Raw genomic sequence first — 23,482 nt, 5'->3', positions numbered from 1 at the left:
TGCTGCTGCTGCTGCTGCTGCTGCTGCTGATTGATGCTGCGGCGCACTGCAGGTCGTACAAACGGCGACAAGCTGGAGACTGCAAAAACAAAAGAATTTAAGACACACGTTTGCTGCTGATAACAGCAGCAGCAGCAGCAGCAGAAGCAGAAGCAGCAGCTGAAGCAGCAGCAGCAGCAGCGGCAGCGCCACCTACAGCAGAAGCAGCAGCATCACAAGGAGGAGGACCTAAAGCAGCAGCAGCAGCAGCAGAAGCTGCTGCTGCTGCTGCTGCAGGAAAATGCAAAAAGGAAAAAATAAAGAGAAATTAAAAAAATAAAATTAAAAATGAGTTAAGCAAATACAATAAAGGGAAAACACAAAAAAAAATAAAGTAAAGAATAAATAAAAAGGATTAAACGAGAATCAAAATCATGAAAAAGAATTAAAAAAATAAACAAAAAAAACAAAAAATAAGAAAAAATAAAAAATAAAAAAAGAAAAGCTGACACTCAGAATGCGGTAGGCGATGTGAATTTGCCTAAACCTGCACGCAGCAGCGAAACGCCACAGTTTTGCTGCTGCTGCTGCTGCTGCTGCTGCTGCTGCCGCTGTGATTGCTTGAACTGCTGCGTTTCTTGCTGCATCTTTCAGTGCTGCTGCGGCGAGTCCTGCTGCTACTGCTGCTGCTTCTGCTTCTGCTGTTGCTGCTGCTGCTGCTGCTGCTGCTGCTGCTCTGCCCTTACACGTCAGACGATCCTCCCTTGTCTGGGTGGTGAGTGGCGGCAAGCCGCATGAAGGCCTGCAACCCAAACCCTAAACCCTAAACCCTAAACCCTAAACCTTAACCTCCAAACGCAAGCTCTCTAGACCTCAATCCCTAAACCCCAACCCCTGAATCCTAAACCCCAAGTAGCCCACAGCCCAGACGCCAAACCCTAAAGCCTAAACCCTAAACCCTAAACCCTAAACTCCTCAAGAGGTCACCTTTCTAATGAGGGTTCCGTCAGCTCTGGCATCGAGATTGAGGTGTCTGTACAGCTCGTAGGGAGTCCCTTCTCCACCCCACACTTCCTCCAGCAGCTGCAGCAACTTAATCCAGTCCCCCTCAGCAGCAGGTGGCCCCTGTTGCTGCTGCTGCTGCTGTTGCTGCTGCTGTTGCTGCCGCTGTTGCTGTGGCGGCGGCGGCTGAAGATGGGTCTGGGGCTGCTGCTGCCGCTGCTGCTGAGGCGGATGGCGCTGAGATTGCTGCTGTCGGGCCCGCTGCTGCTGCTGCTGATGCTGATGCTGCTGATGCTGCTGCTGCTGATGCTGATGCTGCTGATGCTGCTGCTGCTGCTGAAGATCCCGAGGTCTCCTGTTGAATGCGTGCTGCGCGCGCTTTCGGTGTGCTGCTTGCTGCTGCTGTTGCTGCTGCTGCTGTTGCTGCTGCTGCTGCTTGTGCTGCTGCTGCCGCTGCTGCTGCTGATCATGCTGCTGGTGCAGGTGTTGGTGCTGCTGGTGCTGCTGCTGCTGCTGCTGCTGCTGGGTGGTCTCGAGTGCAGCGCGTGTGGAAGTGGTAGGCAGCAGCAAGTGCCCTTTGTGCTCGTGCTGCACCTGATTCTGTTGCTGCTGCTGCTGCTGGTGTTGGTGCTGCTGCTGCTGCTGACAGTAGGCCGGGATGCGACGCATCTCTGCTGCTGCTGCGCCTGCGAGCAACGCAGCAGCAGCCCTTCTTGCTTTTGTCGCTGCAGAGCTGCGTGCTGCCTCTGCTGCCGCTGTTGCTGCTGCTGCAGCTGCTGTTGCAGCGGCTGCTGTCCCTACCGCTGCTGCTGCTGCGTCTGCTGCACCTGCTGCTGCAGCTGCTGCACTGAGTGTTCTCTGTCGAGCTGCTGCTGCAGGTGCTACTAGGGCACCAAGGGCTGCAGCAGTGCAGGCAGCAGCAGCTCCTCTTGCCCTCCTTGCTGCAGCATACTTGGACTTTTGCATTGCGCTCTTAGCTGCTGCTGTTGCTGCTGCTGCTGCTGCTGCTGCTGCTTCTTGACTTGCAGCTGCTGCACCTCCCACTAGTTATGCTGCAGCTCTCGCCGCATGCAGCGCCTGCGAAGAAGTTGGAAGAGTCTTTTTAATTAATTCTAAAAAGCAATTTTTGCTTTTTTGGAGTAGATGAGGAGGCAGGGTCTCTGTCTGTACACTTGAGGAGGTGTCAGGCGCTGCGGCGGTTTGGAGCCCCGCGGAGTCGGCAGAGGAATTTGTCGAGAAGAGAAAATAAAATTAATGAAATAGAAATCCAAATTGTTTTTAACATGTAATTAACTGTTTTTGTCCGAATAAAAATTATTCGGAAGAAAACTGCGCGCTGCGCGCGGCCGCGTGCGCCGACCCCAGCGCGAGTGTCCACGTGACCAGTGGTCCACTGGTCACGTGGCATGAACTGCAACAGACCCAGCGGGACTTTTGCGAGATTTCCCCGCAAATGTTCACCTATTTAAGGAATTTATTCAGTTGAACTGCTTTTCTTGCAAAAATGTATAATAAAACAACCATTTCAAGGCGCCATTGCGCCCAGCCACGTTCGGGCCGTGGGAGCGAGCCCCCAAACGAGGGAGGAGGGGGCTTCGTGGGACTAAAAAACTGAATTGATAACTCTTCTGCGCATTTATTCAATCATTTTAATTCAAGAATTAACTTGTATTGTTCTGCTTTTTCACTTCAATTCAGCATTTGATCGGGCTTTCCGCGCGCCCCTTTCGGCGCTGCGGCCTGAGTCCATGATGCACCTTGGCTGAACCTGTTGGCTTTTCGCCCCTGCTGGACCTTCGCCGCGAAAATCTGAACTATCACTTTTGAAAGAAGAGTTTTCTTGCAGACCTGTTTGAACCTTCAGCGTTTACTGTTTTATTTCCGTTTCGCGGGCTGGACCTGGTTTCTCTTTTTCAGCTTTCGTTCCCGCGGCTTCGCGCCGCGCGCCGCGCTCCCTGCGGGGAAGCGAAGTGGTGCAAAGAGGAATCTTTCAAAAGAGGCGCCAGTTCTTTCGTTCCAATTGCTTCGCTGAGTTGTTTTGCAGTTTTGTCTGCGCCGAAGCTGTTCAAAGCGAGCGAAAGCCGCACCGCCGTTTCCGGAAACACTTCCGTCGCGCGACTTGCAATCGAGCCGTCGCCTGCACGCAAACACACCCGAAAGCGCCCGATCTTCGCGCAAAATGCAAATCAAAGTGATGGAAAAGGAATTAATTTGCAAAAAATAACAAAGAAAGGAAAAAGAAATGCATTTTCCCCGAAGATTCCGCGAAAGCGGAGGCGGAAGACGAAAAGTTGAATTTCCGGCGCGCGCAAGTGCGGAAGTTGAACTTCGCGCATTTCAGGTGAATGAAAGCGGAATCAATTCGAATTTTTCGCTTAATTCTTGAAATTAATTAAAAGCTTTTGAATGAAGTCGAAAGAATTGGAAAAGAAGGACTAAATTGGCGGACTGCTGGCAACTTCGTCGAGCGTTTCGGCGAAAGCCCCCGCGGCGCTCAGCGCGTCCTCCGTGCTCGCCAGCAGCCGCCACGCCTCCGCGTTAAATCCAACTCCTTCTTTTTCTGCTTCTCGTTGGATTCTGTGGAGCATTCCGAGGAGCTGGTCGAGGTTATCTGCGAGCATTTCGCTGTGCCGCAGCAGCTCCAGCAGCAGGGCTTCTTGCTGCTGCTGCTGCGCTGCAGCAGCAGCAGCGGCGGCGGCGCCGCGCCGCGCGCTGCTGCTGCGGCGCTCGCTCAGCTCCTTTGCTGCAGACAGCACTGAAGACAGAGCAGCAGAATCCACGGAGAGGCGGCTCCAGTTTACGGACTCTTCCAGGCGTTCGGAGAGCCACTTCGCCTGCTTCTGCTGCTGCGCCTCGGCCCTTGCTGCTGCTGCTGCTGCTGCGGCGGCGGCGGCGGCTGGGCCCGCGCGGGCTGCTGCAGCTGCTGCTCCTGCTGCTGCTGCAGCAGCTGATGCTGCCAGACTCTCCTCTTGGAGGAGTCGGGCCAGGCGCACAAAGCCGGAGTCTTGGGGAGGAACAGAAAAGGCAGCAGAATCTGCAGGCTGCAGCAGCAGGTGCGAGTGCTCCTCCTCCTGCTCCCGCCGCTGCTGCTGCTGCTGCTGCTGCTGCTGCTGCTGCTGCTGAGCCCTTTGCAGCCTACCTGCGTAGGAAAGCGGCAGCAGCACCTGGGATTGGTGAGAGGAAGATGTGAAGGAAGCAAAACAGAAAAAGATTAGAAATAACTGCGAAGGGAAAAAAGGGAAAAGAACCATTTTGACTGCCGGGTGGCCAGCAGCACCCGACCGGCGCTGCAGTCCCAGAATTCAGAAGCTGCAACCTTCAACCAACCAAACAAAATAAAATTAAAATGTTATTTTGCCAGTTTATTTTAATAAAATTCCCTTTTGAGTCCGCAGCAAACGCGCACAAGTGCCCACATGCCACAGCGGCGCTTCGGTCGCAGCAGCAGCAGCAGCAGCAGCAGCAGCGAGCGCGGCGGCCAGGCAGAGTCCGCGTGAAATGAGAAGGTGAATTTGTTTATTACGAATTAAAAATGTAAAATTGAACTAATTTCATTTAAATTTAAGGTTTATTTGCAATTAATGCATGCGGTTTTGCGGAACTCCACGCCTCTTGCTGCGGTGACCTGCGAGTGACCCAGCCAGAGCCATTGGAGAGGGGGGCATTTGCTCGCGTGTGTTTGGCATTTTAGTGTTTTAAATTCGTTTATTTTTTATTTTTAAAATGAAATATAATTTTAAATAATATTTAAAACTCTTTTTGCTGCTTTTGCACTCCGCTGCAGCAGCGCCGCCGCATCACTCGCCTCTATTCAAGTTGCTGAGCAGCTCTTCATTCTTTTCATCCTTTGATGGTCTTTTATTCTTTTTTCACTTCTTTTTCTTTTCCTTCTTTTATTTTCTATTTTTATGCTAATTTAAAATGTAAAAGGAAATAAAAAGCAAAAGAAAGGAAATTCGAGACAAATTGATCTTGTGAAGTGCTGCTTGAAATGCATGCTGCGGCTTTGCAGCAGTTCTTTTCTTCATTTTGCAAAACAATTTTAGGCTTTCTTCTTTTCAAAAAGTTCTTTTTATAATTTTTGCTGCTTCTTAATTAATTTTTATTCAACATTGCAGTAGCAATAAAAGAATTCGAAGACTTGTGGGCAAAGCAGCAGCGGGTGCACTTCCTCCAGCAGCAGCAGCAAAAGCAGCAGCAGCTGCTGCTGCTGCAGCAGCAGCAGCAAGAGTGGCAGCACCTCGCAGCAGATGCAGAGTTAAATAACTGTTGCAGGGATCTGCGTGCGCAGTCTTTAGGTCTCAAGACAAAAAGAAAAACCTTTTAGAAAAGTTTCAGAATATCTTTTTGAACTTGAGAGAATTTAAAGTTAAACAGCTTTAGAAGATACGCAGAAGCAGAAGCATCAGCTAAACTAGCTGCTGCAGTGCATGCAGAAGCGGGCCCCAAGACAACCCGATTTGCTGCTGCTGCATGCTGCAGCAAACTGCTGTTGCTTCAGCTGCTGCTGCTGCTGCAACTCCTGCTGCTGTAGCTGCCGGTGCTGCTGCAGCTGGTGCTGCTGCAACTGTTGTTGCTGCAGTTGCAGCTTCTGTTGCTACAGCTGTTGCTGTTGCAGCAGCAGCAGCGACAGAACCAGCAGCAGCAACACCAGCTGCAGCAACAGCAGCAGCAGCAGCAGCAGTAGCTGCTGCTGCTGCAAGTTTCTCTTTTTCCCTTTTCCTTCTGCTCCTCTTTTTTAAAAAAATAACTTTTTAATTTGCTTTAAAAAGCCTCAGGCAGTTGGGGCTTTCTCTAGGGCTGTCCGAAACTAATTAAATAAACGAGCAGCAGCCAGCCACAGCTAGCTGCAGCCAGCCACAGCTAGCTGCAGCCAGCCACAGCTAGCTGCAGCCAGCCACAGCTAGCTGCAGCCAGCCACAGCTAGCTGCAGCCAGCCACAGCTAGCTGCAGCCAGCCACAGCTAGCTGCAGCCAGCCACAGCTAGCTGCAGCCAGCCACAGCTAGCTGCAGCCAGCCACAGCTAGCTGCAGCCAGCCACAGCTAGCCATTGCTTCCTACAGTTAGGGATGGCTAGCTGCAGCCAGCCACAGCTAGCTGTGGCTGTTACAGCTAGCCGCGGTTAGCTGTGGCTAGCTGTGGCTAGCTGGTAGGAATAATGCGCCTTCTCAGCTAGCCAAGGGCAGGCAGCATTGCAACAGCAGTAGCATTAGCAGCACCAGCAGCAGCAGCAGCAGCAGCGGGAGCAGCAACTGCAGCAGCGGCAACGGCTGCAGCAACGCCTGCAGCAACGGCGAAAGCTGCTGCCTTCTTCTCATCTCTGCTAACAACATATAAGCGCTGAGGTGCTACATATGATTCGCAGTTTAAGATTCACTCTTTAGGGTTTAGGGTTTAGGGTTTAGGGTTTAGGGTTTAGGGTTTAAGGTTTGGGGGTTAGGGATTAGGGTTTGGGGATTTAGGCCAGCTAGAGCTCCAAACCAAAAATGCTTGAGCTTTAAAGTTCGATTTGGGGTTTGCCTTCAACAGAGATAATGTGCTTGCTTCAAGGTTTAGGATTAGCTAAGTTTTATATAGGGTTTACGGCTTAGGGTTTAGGGCTTAGGGTTTAGGGTTTGGTGTGTATGTGTCCAGTGGAGAGCCGGTTGAGCGGTGGAGTGACCGGCCCATAGGCTTTCGTACTTTCCTTCCCCAATTTGAAATAAATGAAAAATAAAATTAAAAATAAATAAATAGATTAAATAATTAATTAGACACAAGGAAAAAGAGCCTCTAAGCAGCTTCAGCTTCAGCAGCAGCAGCAGCAGCAGCAGCAGCAGCTATCGAGAGGCCCGAGCATGAGGGCTGAATCAGCCATTTCCCTGGAGCTTATCTCCTTTTTATTATTTATGAAGTTGACAAAAATAAATTCAAGGGATTAAATCTATTTTATTCTGAGTTTAGGGCTTAGCGTTTAGGGTTTAGGGTTTAGGGTTTAGGGATTGGGGTTTGCGCAGCCGACACGGTGACACCTCGAAGTGTCTGTACACCTCGAAGGCCTCGAGATGACCCCAACGCCAAACCTTCAGCTCTAGACTTTTCACTTTTTCTTTTCTTTGCAATTTTTAATTCCATTTTGAAGAAAAAACACAGGCTTATCACTCTACAGCCCAGGAGCAGCAGCAACAGCAGCAGCAGCAGCAGCAGCGGCCGCAGCAAAGCAGCAGCAGCAAACGCTGGAGCAGCACAACAAAACACCTTAAAGACAGCTCAAGTTCCACTGCAGCAGCAGCAGCGTGGGCACATAGCGAGGCGGGACAAAGTTAAGGGTTGAGCGGTAACAGCAGCAGCAGCAGTAGCAGCAGCAACAGTACCAGCAGTTGCGGCACCGATAGTAGCTACAGCAGGTGCAGCAGCTGCAGCAGCTGCAGCGGCAGCAGTAGCTGCAGCGGCAGCTGCTGCAGCAACAGCATCTCCGGCGACTGCAGCAGCAGCAGCAGCAGCAGCAGCAGCAGCTCCACAAACAGCAGCAGCAACAGCAGCAGCACCAGCCGCAGCAGAAACAGCAGCTGCAGCAGCAGCAGCTTCCGAAAGATGGCTGGTCTATTCCACTTCTGCTGCGCCACAACAGCAGAAGCACCCAGAGCTGTGGCAGCAGCAGCAGCAACGGCAGCATCAGCAGTAACAGCAGCAGCAACAACAGCATTGGCCTCAAACTTAGCAGCAGCAGCACAAGCTCAGGAAGCACATAAACAGCTGGCATCGAGAGAAACAGAAAGACCACTAGCAGCAGCAGCAGCACGAGCAGCAGCACAAGCAGCCGCAGCCACACCAGCAGCAGCAGCAGCAGCAGCCGCAGCAGCAGTGGTGCAGGCCCGTGGGTCTTACGTCCGCGACACTTTTCGATTTGTTCGATTTGCTGCTCTTCTGTTTTTGTTTTTTGCTGCTTGTCTTTTGCCAGTTTTATCTCCTAGGCAGGCTGGGGGGACTGAGCTGGCAGCAGCAGCAGCAGCAGCAGCAGCAGCAGCAGCGGCAGCGTCAGCAGCAGCAGCGCCTGCTGCCTCCTTCATTCTTTTTGCTGCTGCTGCTGATGCAGAAGAGCTGCTAGAGGCCCACAGCGACTTGCTGTCTCTGGCTTTAGAAAGCAGCAGCAGCAGCAGCAGCAGCGCAGCAGCAGCAGCAGCAGCAGCAGGCGAGTTCAACCAGGTTGGCGCTGCTGCTGCTGCGCTGCTGGCAGCAGATGAAGAAGCGGATCCTTATGAGGGGCCCTTCGAAGAGACAGAAAGAGAAAAAGAGCTGCTGCTGCCTCCGGAGGATGCAAGTGCTGCTTTGCTGCAACAGTGGCTGCAGCAGGAAGAAGAACTAGCGCCTCCTGTTGCTGCTCCTGCTGTTGCTGCTGCTGCTGCTGCTGCTGCTGCCGCTCCTGCTCCTGCTGCTGCTGCTGCTGCTGAAGAAGAAGAAGAGGAGCTGCTGGAGGAGACAGTTCACGAGCTGCCGGCCCCCGTAGGTGTATATACACCTCAGAAAGAAGAGACTGCAGCAGCAGCAGCAGCAGCAACAGCAGCAGCAACAGCAGCAGCAGCAGCAGAAGAGGAAGAAGAGGAAGCAGAAGAAGCAGCAGCGCCTCCCGTTTCTCCCAATTTCGAATGGGTGCCCCCCAAAACCCTGGACCCTAAACCCTTAACCCTAAACCCTAAACCCTAAACCCTAAAGTAAAATTGCTCCCGACTCGTTTTTATAACTCTATTTATTTGTTTGTTTACTCTATTTAATTTTTTTATCTCCCAAATTTATTTGTTTATTTATTTATTTATTTATTTTTTAAAACTACTTTGCAAATAGTCAAAAAGCCAATTAAGCCCTACCTCTATATATTTTTTGTTTGTTTTTTCCTTTGAATTTAATTTTGAATCTAATTTTAATTTTAATTAGTTTAAATTAATTTTAAATTAATTTTGATTTATTTAATTTTAATTTATTTCTATTTTTATTTCTTTTAGAATCCTCCGTTGCCTTCTTCGAAATTAATTCTGGTGGAGCAAATTGCAGAAAACTTTAATTTGAAAAAAAATGAAAAACCCCTCGACCTCGCGGCCTTTCAGGTACAAACCCTAAACCCTAAACCCTAAACCCTAAACCCTAAACCCTAAGCTTCAAGCCCTAAGCCCCCATCGATGAGTCTTTGGCTGTGTGCTCTCTGCGGAAGTGAGTGCTCGGTGCAGCGCAGCATGTGCAACTTTCTTTACGGTTTAGGGTTTAGGGTTTAGGGTTTAGGGTTTAGGGTTTGGGGTTTGTGGTTTAGACTGCGGTTTGTCTGCGTGAGTTTCTGGAGGAAGCTTACAGCAACTGGGACTTGCTGCTGCAGCAGAGCTGCAGCAGCAGCAACCAGCTGTTTCCCTCCTATTACCTAGTCAACAAGCAGCAGCAGCAGCAGCAGCAGCAGCAGCAGCAGCGAAATCGTGTGCCTCTTGCTGCTCAATCTGCTTTTGTGGTTTATCCCCTTTTGGCTTCTTTATACAAAGTGAGTTGAGCAGCAAGTTAAGGTGTACATACACCTCGCTGCTGTAATCTCCAGACTCCTTTTTGTGGCTCCAAAGGCCTGCTGTTGCTGCTGCTGTCGCTGCTGCTGCTGCTGTCGTTGCTGATGCTGCTGCTTCTGCTACTGTATATGCTGCTGCGGTTGGCACTGCTGCTTCTGCTGCTGCTTCTGCTGCTGCTACTGCTGCTACTGCTGCTGCTGCTGCTGTGTGTTTCAGATGTTCGGGGAGCTGTCAGCAGCAGCACAGCTGGCAGTTGCTGCTGTTGCTGCTTTTTTAAATGGAAAAGAATTGCTGCTGATTCCTGCTGCTATCATTCCCATGGAGGTGTACGTACAGCTGGCTGCCCCACACTTGCCGGAGCTGCAGCAGGAGGCGCCAGACAGCAGCAGCAGCAGCAGCAGCAGCAGCAGCAGGGAGCGGCAGCGGCTGGCCACTTTGCTGCGAGGGTTTGCGCTGAGGGTTTTGGACTCCGTAAACCCTCGCTCGCCCCTAACCCTAGCTGACAAAGAAGCCGTCCAAACCCTTTCCAAAACCCTAATGCAAACCCTAGCGGATCCGCTAAACCCTCGAGAGAGTGGCTGGCTGCAGCTTGCTGCTGCTGCTGCAGCACAGGGGCTGCCGGGATTTAGGCTTCCCAGTGAGCTGCAGCCCTTGCTGCTGCTGCTGCTGCTGCTGCTTCAGCTTAAATTTAACATTGTCAAATTTACTTTTGCTGCTTCTTAATTCGAATAGTTAATTAATTACTTTTTTTGAGGCTGATGTTGCTGCTGCTGCTGCCGCAGTTGCTGGTGCTGCGGTTGTTGTAGCTTTTGCTGTTGCTGCTCCTGTTGCCGCTGCTGTTGCTGCTGCTACTGTGCTTCTGCTGCCACTGTGCTTCTGCTGCTGGTGCTGCTGCTAAAGTGCTTTTGCTGCTGCTGTTGCTGCTGCTGCTGCTGCTGCCCTAATTTGCAGCAAAAAGCAAAGATAATTGGCCATTTATCTATCAAGCATTTAATTGCTGCATCACCCCTGCGCCGAAACTCTTTTCTTTTCCATTTCTTATCCTTTATCATTTATCATTTATTTATTATTTATTCATTTATTATTATTTATTTATTTATTCATTCATTTATTTATTTATTTATTTATGCATTTATTTATTTATTTATTTATCTTTTGCTGCAGCGCCGGACTTCAACTCTGCGCTGCGGCTGACGCAGCAGGCGAGGGAAATGTCTCGGCGGATAAATCTGTTTATGGAAAAAGAAGGACAAGTAAATAAATGAATAAATAAATAAATAAATAAATGCATAATTAATTAAATTAAATAATAAATAAACAATTAATTGCTTTTGCTGCTGCAGCAAATGGCAGAAGTACACTCGCGAATTCGAGAGAAAGAGCAGCAGCAAAGGGAGGCACTTGCTGCAGCAGCAAAGCCCCAGCTGCTTCCCTCCCCAGCAGCAGCAGCAGCTGCAGCAGCAACAGAAGCTGCTGCTGCTGCTGCCGGTGAGGAGGCTGTTGCTGCAGCAGAGGCGGAAGAGGAAGAGGAAGAAGAAGAAGAAATAAAAATTGAAGAAGAGACAAAAGAGGAAAAAGAAAAAGAAATTAAAAAGGAGCTTTTAAAAGAAATAAAAGAAGAACCTGCTAAAGAGACAAAAGGGGTATTATTTCAGCTGCTGCCAGTTTGTTGCTGCTGCTGCTGCTGTTGTTATAGCTGCTGCTGCTTCTGTCAATGCTGCTGTTGATTAGTGTGCACTCGGTGCTGCTGCTGCTTGTGCTGCTGTTGCTGCTTCTGCTGCTGCTGCTGCTGCTGCATGTTTTGCTGCTGCTGCGGTGGCCTTGCTGCAGAAGGAGACGAAGCTGTCTCTTGGGGGAGCAGCAGCAGCAGCAGCAGCAGCAGCAGCATTCAAGCGCGCTGCAAGAAAAGCCAAAGAAAAGAAGACAGCTGCAGAAAAGCAAAAAGAGGAATTAAAAGAAATAAAAGAAAAAGAATTGAAAGAAGAAAAAGAAATAACAGAAAAAGAAAAAGAAATAAAAGAAATTAAAGAAGCTGAGAGAGAAGAAGCAGAAGAAGAAGAAGAGATAAAAGAAGAAGAAGTAAAAAAGGAAAAAGAAAAAGAAATAAAAGAAGAAAAAGAAATAAATGAATTAAAAGAAAAAGAAATAAATAAAGAAAAAGAAAAAGAAATAAATAAAGAAGTGGAAGAAGCTGAGAAAGAAGAAGCAGAAGAAGAAAATGAAATGGAAGAACTCGAAAATGAAAGAGAAGAAAAAGAATTAAAAAAAGAATTAAAAGAAGAAAATAAAATAAATGAAGAAAAAGAATCAAAACCAGAACAAGAAACTGGCGAAGAAACGGGAAAAGGCAGCAGCAAAACTGCCGCTGCTGCTGCTGCTGCAGCTGCTGAAGACACACTCGCGGATGAACTCGAAGAGCAGGAAGAGGAAGCAGCAAACATAACAAAGGAGGAGGTAAACTGCAGCAGCAGCAGCAGCAGCTGCAGCAGCAGCAGCAGCAGCAGCAATAGCAGCAGCAGAAGCAGAAGCAGCAGCAGCATATTGACTTATCCTTTTATTTTATTTGAATTATTTTTTGTTTTCCCTTTTAGATATTTCTCTTCTCTTATTTCCTTCTATCCTATCTCTTTTAATTTTTCTTCTTTTGTCTTTTTTACATTTTTTTCTTTTTTATTTTTTCCCCTTTTTTTTCTTTTTGTCCTTTTGTCCCTTTTAGCTTTCCTTTTATTAGGGTTTTGTTTTATTTTGCTTTGAGCTCTCCTGCTTCTTCTAGGGTTTAGGGTTTAGGGTTTAGGGTTTAGGGTTTGTGGCGCCTTTGCAGGGTCCAGAGGAAACACCAAAGCAACTCTGCGATGGCTGGAAGCCCCCCACCCCGGATGCCGTGAATACAAGGGTTTAGGGTTTAGGGTTTAGGGTTTAGGGTTTAGGGTCTGTGGCTTGTTCGTTTATTGTTCCTTCGGGCTCCCTTTTAGAGATTCTTGAACAAGAAAATAAGGAGTAAAGAAAATGGATTTTCATGCGACAAGTAAAAAATAAACTACTTATTTATTTATTTATTTATTTATTTATTCTTTTTTTTTCTTGCTGCTGCAGGTTGAGCTGCTGCACGAGAACCTGAGGCGGCTGGAGCGCGAGTTCAATGCGCTGCCCAGCAGCAGCAGCAGCAGCAGCAGCAGCAGCAGCAGCAAGAGGGCCTTCATTGAAAAGGCAGCAGCAGCAGCAAAAGAAACAGAAATTAGAATTAGAGGAGCTGCTTGGGGAGACTCTTTTGATCTTCTCCTCAGCAGCCTTCCCGGAGACTCCGAATTTAAAAGAGAACTCAAAAACCAACGTAAACCCTAAACCCTAAACCCTAAACCCTAGGGAGCTTCAGCATTAAGCCTGAAGCATGCGGCGTTGCCCCTGACCCTAAACTCTAATTGCGAAACCCTAAGCCCCGTAAACCCTAAACCCTTGACGCCATAAGCGCTAGACCTAAACCCTAAACCCTAAACCCTAAACCCTAAACCCTAAACCCTAATTTTGTGTTTTGCGTTTAGTGCTGGAGATGAACAAGATCGAGGCGGAGCTTTTGCGGCTTTCTGAGGTGTACGTACAGTCGCAGGGGGACTTTGGGAAAAGACGAAAAGAGGAAAAAGAAAATAAAAAGAAAAAGAAAAAGAAAGAAAAAGAAAAAGAAAACAAAGAAGCAAAAGGTCAAAAAGAAGAGAAAGAAATGGAGGATAAAAGCCCGCAGCAGCAGCAGCAGCAGCAGCGGCGCAAAGACAAAGCAGCAGCAGCAGCAGCAGCAGCAGCAGCAGCAGCAGCAGCAGCAGCGCTGCAGCAACTCGCCAAAGCAGCTTTTCTGGGTCTCAAAAGAATCAAAAGCTTCATTAGCTGCTGCAACAAAAACAAAGACAGCAGCAGCAGCAGCAGAAAGGGCTGGGGTTTAGAAAAAGAACAAATCGGAAAAGAATTTAATCCAAACCTCGCTAAAAAAGCGCTCAAAATCCTCCGAAAAGGTACGCAAACCTCAAACCCTAAACCCTAAACCCTAAACCCTAAAATCGCCCTCAAAGTCCTACAAAGCGCTCCGCAAACTCGAAGCTCTAAACCCTAAAAAAATCCACCTAAATCTTACGAAAAGTTCCCCAGACCCTAAACCCTAGGGTCTGCGGCTCTCAAACGCATGCAAAAGGGTCCACAAACCCGACACCTAAACACAAAACTCTAAAGCCTAAATCCCAAACCCTGAGGCCCTCGAAACCCTCCGGAACACAAACCCTAAACTCTATACCCTAAACCCTGAATGGTCAAAGGCATTTCGTTGAAAACCCGCAAAGAAATGCGGGAGCTGCCATTGCGAGGATCCAGGATCTAGGGTTTAGGGTTTAGGGTTTGGGGCTTGTGTTTTTGTGGCCGCAGCTGAGGGACGCAAAAAGGCTGAAAACAGGAAGCGGCTCTTAGATAAATTAAGGGTAGGGTTAAGGGTTTAGGGTTTAGGGTTTGGGAACCAAGATCTCAGAGCTAGGGCTTAACGCAAAGAAACTAGGGTTTAGGGTTAAGGGTTTAGGGTTTAGAATTCACGATGTACTTCGATGTTCAGGAATGTGTTACTGGCAACGTCAAAACTTTCCAAGGTACGTCTTCAAACCCTAAACCCTAAACTCCAAACCCTAAACCCTAAACCCTATAGCCTTGTAAGGTGTGTTTTGCTTTTTTTGCAGAAATGCAACAAGGAAACCCTTTGATCTATCCGACGCCGAACGGTGCATTTCTAGGGTTTAGGGTTTAGGGTTTAGGGTTTGAGTCCAAGGCGCACTTTGCTGATAATGTAGAGGGGGGTTCGCGTTCCTTTGAGCGCCGTCCAGTCTGTAGGGTTTAGGGTTTAGGGTTTAGGGCTTAGGGTTTTTCAGATAACAGAGAGTACGTTCCTGGGGTTTAAGAGCAGCTCTGCTGAAACTCTGCCACTTTCTCCGTGTGAAAGCTAGGGTTTAGGGTTTAGGGTTTAGAGTTCATATTTGGGGGTTTAGGGTTTAATCCAAGCGCCGCTCAGTTTGCAGTTGAAGGCCTAATGACTAAAGGGGCTCCCGCGCCCGAAAGCTAGGGTTTAGGGTTTAGGGTTTAGGGTCTAGGGTTTAGGGTTTGTTTGGTGTTCAGATTTTTTCAAGGCTTCTTCTTGTTTGTTTCACCGGCAGTTTTTGGCACTGCGGCTTAAAGACAGAGAAGAGGCTTTGTCTCTTTCTCTAAACCCTAATGTTTCTTTCCAAAACCCTAAAACCCTAAACCCTAAACCCTCGCTCGTTGAAATTCGAAAACACCAAGAATCCAAACCCCTGCAGATGGACGAGTTGGTCGAGTTTGCCTTGAGACGAAGAGGTCCGCAAACCCTAAACCCTAAACCCTAAACCCTAGCTTTCAGATGGGGGAAGCTGCACAGCTAAACCCTAAACCCTAGACCCTCGCATTTGGCTTTGATTCCTATCCCTCCAGTCCTAGACCGTAGTCGCTTTGTGGCCCCCCGAAACCTCGAACCCTAAACCCTAAACCCTAGATTTCGGAGGATGAACCCTTAGCTCACTTTCTTGCGCCGTAAAACCTAAACTCTAAACCCTAAACCCTGAGGTGTTTTGCATGCATGCGAGTTTAGTGTCTCTGGACGAAGTGGCGGCGTACTTGGAAGTGATAAAGGGTTTAGACTTGTCTGCTGCTGTTGCTGCTGCTGCTGCTGCTGCTCCTGCTGACCGGGAGCAGCAGCTAGCGGAGCTGGCGCGGGAGTTTGCTGAATTGGAGCAGCAGCAAGCAGCAGTAAAAGAGGAAAAAAAGGAGAAAAAAGAAGAAAAGAAGAAAGAAAAAAGAAAAGAATCAAAAGAGGAGAAAAAAAGAGAAAAAGAAATGCAAAAATCAAAAAAAGAAATTCCAGAAATGCCACAAAACCGCCAGTTGCAGCTTTTTGCTGTACGTACACTCCAAGCTGCAGCGCTGCCACCCCACCAAATGGCCTGGGCTCTTTACGCGGGTAATATTTATTTATTTATTTTTAATTTTTTTTAGTTCTTTTAATTCATTTTTAATCCATTTTAATCAATTTTTAAACCAATTTGAGCCTTTTCATTCACCAAGGGCTTTGGTCAAGTTAATTGGAATTTGTAATCAGCAATTCATTCAAAAATTGAAATTTTGTGACGAGTAATTGCGGAGTTGTGATTTATTCTCGCGAGCTTATTCTAATCAATTAATTAATTAATTAATTAATTAATTAATTAACTGACTACTTAATTAATTAATTAATTAACTGACTACTCAATTAATTTATTAATTATATAAATATTCATTTAAGTGATTTGTTAATTGATTAATTAATTGACTAATTAATGGGATTAAGGAATCAATTTAATTCGTTTAAAAAATTAGTTAATTACTTAGTTTGTCCCCCTTCGTTTCTTTTGCTGGGTAGCTGCTTTTATTCTTTTTTATTAAATTTACTTTAATTTGATTTGATTTAATTAATTTTATTTTGTGAATTTCAATCGATTTTATTTAATTTGATTTGATTTCATCTCCGTTTTGCTGCTAAATCCTGCCGTTTGTTTTTTCTCCTATTTTTCCCTGTGTCTTTCTTTCAATTCTTTAGGGTTTAGGGTTTAGGTTTTAGGGTTTACTTGGCAAATGCAAACCCTAAACCCTAAACCCTAAGCCCTTAATCGCATTCTTCTATTCTTTGTTCATTTGTCTTTTGCTGCTCAGGCATACGAGAGTCGCTAGTCCGCGCAGTATCTGCTGCTGCTGCTGCTCCTGCTGCTGCTGCTGCCTCGGGTAGTGCTGCTGCTGCTGCTGCTGCTGCTCTGGCGGCTCGTGCTGCTGCTCTTTGCCTGTCTCCTGCGATGCTGCTGAAGCTACAGCAAGCAGCAGCAGCAGATCCTTTTTTTAAAAACAAAAAAGAGGAAACGGCAGCAGCAATGGAACAGGCAATGAAAGAAGGTAAAAATAATTTTTTAAAATAATTTTTGCAAAAAAGAAATTCAAAAAAGAAATACTTTTAACTCCCTTTTCCTTTTCTCTTTTTCTCCTTATTTGCCTCCATTTTATCTTTCTTTTGACTTTTTTTTGGATCGTTTTGATTTTTTTTTGAATCTTTAAAAATTGAATCTTTTCTGTCTTTTCATTTCTACTTTTTTGTCTTTTTAGTTGTGTCATTTTGTCTTTTTATTTATCCCTTTTTGTCTTCTTAATTATCTCTTTAATTTTCTCCTTTTTGATTTTCTTTATTCCTTCTTTTGGTCTCTTTTATCACTTTATTTGTCACCTTTTGTCTCTTTTTTGTTTCCTTTTGTCCATTCATTGGTCTCCTTTCGTTTTATTTTATTTTATTTTATTTTATTTTTCATTTTTGTTTTCCATTTTTATTTTCAATTTTTGTGTTCAGCAAAATCTGTTTCCAAAGAAGAAAGAAAAAAATGCAAAGCCAACAATTTGCTGCTCCAAAGACTCAAACCTGCCAGTAAGCAGCAGTAGCAGCAACAGCAGCAGCAGCAGCAGCAGCATTGCAGCAGCAGCAGCAGCAGCATCGACATCAGCTGTAGCATTAGCATCAGCAGCAGCAGCAGCAGTAGCAGCCACAGCACTGCAACAGCATTGCAGCAGCAGCAGCAGTAGCGGCTGCAGCACTGCAGCAGTAGCAGCAACAACACTGCAGCAGCAACGGCATTGCAGCAGCAGTAGCTGCAGTGGCGTTGCAGTAGCAGCAGCAGCATTAGCAGCAGCAGCGGACTGTTGTTGGTGGATGAACGCTGCGCCGTGCCTATCCCTTGAAGGTGTTAGGGTTTAGGGTTTAGGGTTTAGGGTTTATGGGTTTCGTTTTGTGCAGTTCTGCAAGCACTGGCAACTGCTGCGGCACTGGGCGGCGAGGGTGTAGGGTTTAGGGTTTCTGTTAAACCCCGAAAGCAGCCGCAGCAGCAGCAGCAGCTGCAGCGGCAGCAGCAGCAGCTGCAGCAGCAAGCAGCAAAAAGGATTGTTCGCCAAACCCTAAAATGCATGCACAAAGAGACAGCTGATTTGCTGCTGCGTCTTTTAACGCAAAACAATTATATCCACATGGAAGAACTAATCCGAAAAGAATGTAAACCCTAAACCCTAAACCCTAGACATTAAGGATCCCTAGTAAACGGGCAGTCAGTTTGCTGCTGCATCTTTCGTTTAAGTCCCAATTGGAAACACTTGTCAGCCCTAAACCCTAAACCCTAAACCCTAGCAAACCCTAGGCCCTCCAAAGCCGCTAAACCCTAAACCCTTTCACCGACGGCACATCACCGCCAAGCATCTGGCAAAATAAATAAATAAATAAATAAAATTATGATTTATTATTTAATTTAATTAATTAAAGTATTTATTTATTTATTTATTTATTTATTATTTATTTTTGATTTCAGACCAAAGACAAGTGGCTTCTCGGGTGTCTGTACAGCCTGCGGCGAAGCTTTTCCGGTTTTTGCAAAAGGAAATTATTTCCAGTTTTTCATTTTTGTTTTTAATTCAAAAAGAAATTGAAAAAGAAAAAAAGACAAAAAGTGAAATTAAATCCTCTAAAGCACTTTCTCCAAACTTGAAGTTCTTTTCTTCTTTTTGTTTCTCTTTTTTGCTTTTTTCTGTTTCTTCTTTTTTTTCTTTTATTTCCTCTTTTGTTTATTTTTTGTCTTTTATTTTTTCTACTTTTTTTGGCTCCTTTTTTCTGGCTTTTATTTCTTCTTTTATTTCTTCTATCTAATTGCTTATTTCTGTCTTCCATTTGTTCTTTTATTTCTTTCTTTGTGTATTTATATTTTTCTGTTCTTTATTTCCTTGCTTGTTTGTTTTTTATTTCTTTGTTGTTTATCTTTTTAATTTTTGTCGTGTTGTTCTTTTTTGATTTGTTGATTTGTTTATTTGTCTTTTTGTTTTCCATTTTATTATTATTTTTATCTGTTCTTTTACTTTTCACTTGTCATTTATTCCCTCATTTCGCCTTTCTTATTTGTTGCGTATTTATATATGTGTTTATTTATTTATTTATTTATTTATTATTTTGTTTTACTTTCAGCGGCCTGCGATTTCTTCGTATCTCATTCACTTCTTTATTACTTATTATTTATTTAATTTTCTTATTGATTTGCTACTTACTTTCTAGTGATTTATTTATTTATTTATTTATTTATTTATTCAATCATCTTTTTATCTGTTTATTATTTATTTGTTTATTTATTTACTTACATTTAGTTAGCTAATTTATTTTGTCTATTTATTTTTCAACCATCTATTTATCTGTTAATTAATTAATTAATTTATTTATTTATTAACATTCAATTAATTTTTTAATTTACTTATTTATTACTCTCCGTTCCCACTCACACGGTGTATGTACACCTGAGCACGCGCATGCACGTGAAGACAAAACATTAATTTCGAATTCATTTTTTGTGAAATTTGATTTTATTTTTTGGACTTTTGAAATTAAATTGAATACCTTTTTGAGTATACCTTTTTTGTTTTGCAGTTTATTGAAAAATCTCTTATTTTCTATTTCCTATTTTTTTATTTTTTCAAATTTCGCCAAGTCGAGAATGCCTTTGGAGTTGCATTAAATCCTTTTTCTTTTTATGCTCCACTCTGCAAATTATTTCATCTTTTATTTTCAATTTCAGGTTCGAGCAAGGGTTTAGAGTTTAGGGTTTAGGGTTTAGGGTTTGTTGTTTGCGGCGCAGCTGCGGCGTCCCTAGTGCTGCGGGACCTGTCGGATATTGCTGCTGCTTGTCTTGCTGCTGAGCGGCAGCAGTTTGTTGCTGCTGCTGCTGTGCTGCTGCTGCTGCGGCTGCTGCTGCCAGGAGAGACACAAAAGGAGAAAACAACAGCAGCAAAAAGAGAAAAACAGAATATCATTTTAAATCTTTTTGGAAGCAAAACCCCTTTGCTGCAGTGGCTGCTGGGGGGCCCCGGGGCCTTTGCAGTGCATCGCTACGGGGGCCCCTCGCTGCAGCAGCAGCTGCAGCACCACCTGCAGCAGCTGCAGCAGCAGCTGCAGCAGCTGCAGCAGCAGCAGCAGGAAGGCGCAGCAGCGGCGGGGAAGAAGACACGCAAGGGACGGGGAAAAGAGACAAAGGAAATAAAAGAAATAAAAAAAGAAATTGAAATTGCAAAAGCTCTTTTGAAAAATCCGGAAAATATTTCTTTTGAACTTGAGAAACATTTTGCTGCTGAGGAGTTCTACAGTCTGTACACCCGAGATGACGCAGCAGTGCGAGCAGCAGCAGCAGCAGCAGCAGCAGCAGGCGCCGATGCAGCAGCAGCAGCAGCAACAAAAGACGCTCTAGAGCGAGCAGCAGCGCATGCAGAGACTTTCAGGGCCTGCAGCAAAAAGGGGCAGCAGCTGCTGCTGTTGCTGCAGCAGTGGCTCGGAGATGCAGCAGCAGCAGCAGATTTGCTGCTGCTGGAAGCAGAAAAAGATAAAAAAATCAACAAAGACACGAAACAGCTAATCTGGAGAATCGTCAAAGGTGCAAACCCTAAACCCTAAACCCTCAGGGCTGCGCCCTAAACCCTTGCTTCTGATCTCCAGACCCTTGGCTTTGGCGCCCTAAACCCTAAAGTCTTGATTCCAAACCCTAAACCCTTGTTAGTAAACCCCAAACCCTAAACCCTTGTTAGTAAACCCCAAACCCTAAACCCTCGACTTCCAAGGCTACACCCTAAACCCTAATTGTGGTTTCCTGCTGCACTGTTGCTGCGGCTTAGCGAGATACGAAAAAGGGAAAGGAGACACTTTGAACAAGGTAAACCAAACCTTAAACCCTAAACCCTTAAATCCCTGTTTCTGAAACCCTAATCAGAGCTTTTAAGCTCTACTTGGAAACCCTAGACCCTAGTCCAGGCTTTGAACCCTAAAACCCTAGCTAGCAAACCCTGAACCCTTACACTCTAGTAAACCCTAAACCCTAAACCTTTATCTTGAGGGTCTGGTCGCCCGCGACCACTAGTTAAAACCCTAGGACCCCAAACGCTGAACTCCAAACCCTAAACCCTAAACCCTAAACCCTTTTTGCGCGCAGCTGGCTAAAAAGCTCTACCGGTTCTCCGTAGGGTTTAGGGAAACAAAATCTGAAAAAAGAAAAGAAGAATTAACTGCTGCTGCTGCTGCTGCATGCAAAAGCTTCAAAGCCCCGCCGCCTTCTGTTGAGGACTTGTTTGTGGGCAACTACGAGCTCTACCACAGAGTACTTTCGCAGTGTGCGCAAACCCTAAACCCTAAACCCTAAACTCTAAACTCTAAACTCTAAACCCTAATTCCGAGGGGCTGCGGGCGGTTTCTGCAGACGAAAAGGAGAAGGCGGCGGAGCAGCAGCACAAGGACTACTTCGAAACCCTGGTAGACGTTGGTGAGCCCCTAAACCCTAAACCCTAAGCCCTGATCACTAAACCCTAAACCCTAATTTAGGGTTTTGCTCCGCCTGCGATGTGCGCGCAGCCATCGAGAAAGTGTATCCATTCGATGTAGAAAAAGCCACAAGTGAGTTTAGGCCTTACTGCTGCTTCGCTTGCTGCTGCGCATATTCACTCATCTAGGGTTCAGGGTTTAGGGTTTAGGGTTTTGGGTTTGAGGTTTTTTTCGGTCCTGCGGGCCCTAAGCGTCACTTATTTTCCGACGTGCTCAGCCAAAGCGGAGCAGCTGCGTTTAGGGTTTAGGGTTTAGGGTTTAGGGCTTGCATGTTGCTGCAGCCGCACTGGAGCAGCTTATGAAGAGAGCCCGATTGGGGGTTTCGAAGGAAGGCAAGTGGCACCTCAAAACCCTGAAGATGATGCCCGAAACCCTAAACCCTAAACCCTGGAGAGAAGCGGCGCTGCAAACCCCCGGAGTGAAGGCGGAAAAGAAAATAAAAAAGTACCGTTCTGTGGCAGTTGCTGACTGAGCCAAAATTCATTTATGTATTTTCCATTATTTATTTATTTATTATTATGTATTATTTATTATTGTTTATTATTTATTATTTCTCTTTTATTCATCTTTCGTCTGAAGGAGCCGCTGTAGGTTCGGCTGTACGTACACCTGAAATGCAAATACTCACGAGGCTTTGTTAGAGGCGCGCATGCAAATAAACTTGAAAATAAACAATAAACAATTAATAAATTAGATATTAAATGCTTTTAGTTTCGTTTTTTTTCAAATGAAATGGAGAAGAAAACATCGAGCCGTTGCGCCGCTGCGATGTCTAGACACCCGCTCCAGGTGTATGCGCAGGTCTTCTTGCGGCTCTGAGTCTAGTTCCAAGGGGAAATAGGCTCAAAAAAGAAAATTAAGAATTTAGAAACATTTTATTTTAAAATAATAATGCATTTGAGTTGCACTTTTTAAAAACAATTGTTTAATTGCATCCATTTTCTGCGGCCCAAGAGGCCAGTGCCCTTTGGGGTTCAGGTGTACGTGCACCGCAAACCCTCGGCAACAAAAAAACGAGGGTTTAGGGTTTAGGGTTTTGAGTCTGCTGAGACGAAGGAACACAAAGCAGCTTTTGAGTTATTATTCGGAATTATTCTTATTTGATTTTGAGAACTAAAATGAACATTAAAAAAAGATGCAAATGTGCTGCTAAAAAGCTAATAATCAGTTGCTGAAAAAATGCAAAATAGATGCCAATTATATTCTCAAAAATGAAAAATAAAATTTTGAAAAGCTGCGAAGTAAACCACTAAAAGTATTTCTAAAAACTGCAGAATAAACTCCCGAAAGAATTCTACAAATATTCTAAGAAGCTGTCAAATAAACGTCCAAAAAGGGACTCTAAAAAGATCTTAAAAAGCAGCAGCTAAAATTCTAAAAAGATCCAAAAACGTTGCCAAATAAATTTTTGAGGAAGATTCTAAAAACATTTTAAATAAACTTTTAGAAACAATTTAAATAAACTTTTAACAAGATTCTAAATAAACTTTTAACAAGATTTTAAATAAAATTTTAAAAGGATTTAAAATAAACTCTTAAAAAGATGTAAAATAAACTCATAAAAAGATTTAAAATGAACTTTAAAAATGATTCTGAAAAGTTGGAAAAGACGAAAAAGGCGGAAGCGCTTTAAAGAGCCTCAAGAGCCTGCGGTGTATGTACACCGCAGTGGGCCCACAGCTCAAAACTAAATTAAAAATGAATTTTAAATAAATGAATTTCTTTTATATTTATTTTTAAAGAATAAAACTTCCCAAAATTAATCCACTACTCATCTTCGCGGGCAACTCCACGCGAAGCCAAACCAATGCATGCAGCGAAGAGCTGCTGCTGCCGCTGCGCTGCTGCCGCTGCGCTGCTGCTGCTGCTGCGCTGCTTGTGCTACACTGCTGCTGCTGCTGCGCTGCCTGTGCTACACTGCTGCTGCTGCTGCGCTGCCTGTGCTACACTGCTGCTGCTGCTGCGCTGCTTCTGCTATGCTGCAGCCGCTTCTGCTACGCTGCAGCTGCTGCTGCGCTGCTGCTGCTGCTGCGCTGCTGCTGCTGCTGCGCTGCTGCTGCTGCTGAGCCCGCCCAACAAAAGAAGTTGGGGTGTATTTGCATGCATTTGCGAGACGCGGAAGTGTAGTCTGTGTTGGGGTGTACATACACCTCAAAACAACCCCTTTGGAGTAAATTGCGGATTTACAAAAAGCACTTTTTGCTTTTTGCTGCTCTCTTCACACAGCCCAAACCGCCTGCTGCTGCTGCTGCGCTGCTGCTGCTGCTGCTGCTGCGGCCGTTGTGCTCCTGCTGCAGCGGCTGCTGTCCTGCTGCTGCTGCAGTTGCTGCTGTTGCGCTGCTGGTGCAGTTCCTGCTGCTGCTGCTGTGGCGCCGCTGCTGCTTTCATGCTGCTGCTGCTGCTGCTGCTGCTTCAGAGAAATGCCTTCACCAATTGCTGCGGTGTATGTACACCTTCCTCTAAACGAGGGGCCCCTCCAGGGGCCCCCAGGGGGTCCCCGGGGGCCCCCCGGGGGGCCCCCGGGGGGCCCCAAGGGGGG

At 45.8% G+C, this 23,482-nt stretch overlaps 3 protein-coding genes across 3 annotated transcripts; 1 reads left to right on the top strand and 2 right to left on the bottom strand.

Annotated features, from left to right (window-relative positions):
• Window positions 1-954: 954 nt before the first annotated feature.
• On the bottom strand, window positions 955-1,947 carry ETH_00025130 (uncharacterized protein; the record flags this gene model as incomplete). Its single annotated transcript, XM_013373450.1, has 1 exon — window positions 955-1,947. One exon carries the CDS (start codon window positions 1,945-1,947, stop codon window positions 955-957), a length of 993 nt encoding a protein of 330 aa, XP_013228904.1.
• A 947-nt stretch (window positions 1,948-2,894) lies between these two features.
• ETH_00025125 (uncharacterized protein) lies at window positions 2,895-4,232 on the bottom strand (the record flags this gene model as incomplete). Its single annotated transcript, XM_013373449.1, has 2 exons — window positions 2,895-3,118; window positions 3,431-4,232. The coding sequence occupies 2 exons, from the start codon at window positions 4,230-4,232 to the stop codon at window positions 2,895-2,897; spliced, it is 1,026 nt and encodes a 341-aa protein (XP_013228903.1).
• A 3,322-nt stretch (window positions 4,233-7,554) lies between these two features.
• ETH_00025120 (uncharacterized protein) lies at window positions 7,555-21,415 on the top strand (the record flags this gene model as incomplete). Its single annotated transcript, XM_013373448.1, has 20 exons — window positions 7,555-8,610; window positions 8,961-9,062; window positions 9,263-9,481; window positions 9,717-9,971; window positions 10,113-10,137; window positions 10,665-10,753; window positions 10,844-11,164; window positions 11,331-11,954; window positions 12,322-12,393; window positions 12,594-12,831; window positions 13,040-13,501; window positions 13,905-13,957; window positions 14,053-14,119; window positions 14,640-14,858; window positions 15,130-15,498; window positions 16,227-16,460; window positions 19,217-20,005; window positions 20,822-20,884; window positions 20,974-21,015; window positions 21,225-21,415. The coding sequence occupies 20 exons, from the start codon at window positions 7,555-7,557 to the stop codon at window positions 21,413-21,415; spliced, it is 5,490 nt and encodes a 1,829-aa protein (XP_013228902.1).
• Window positions 21,416-23,482: the final 2,067 nt, after the last annotated feature.

The sequence above is a fragment of the Eimeria tenella genome, genomic scaffold (genome assembly GCF_000499545.2).
Source record: "Eimeria tenella Houghton genomic scaffold, Eth_scaff149, whole genome shotgun sequence".
Taxonomy (NCBI): Eukaryota; Apicomplexa; class Conoidasida; order Eucoccidiorida; family Eimeriidae; genus Eimeria; species Eimeria tenella.
Note: the sequence above shows the minus strand (reverse complement) of the source record. Positions and strands in the feature narration are given on the sequence as shown.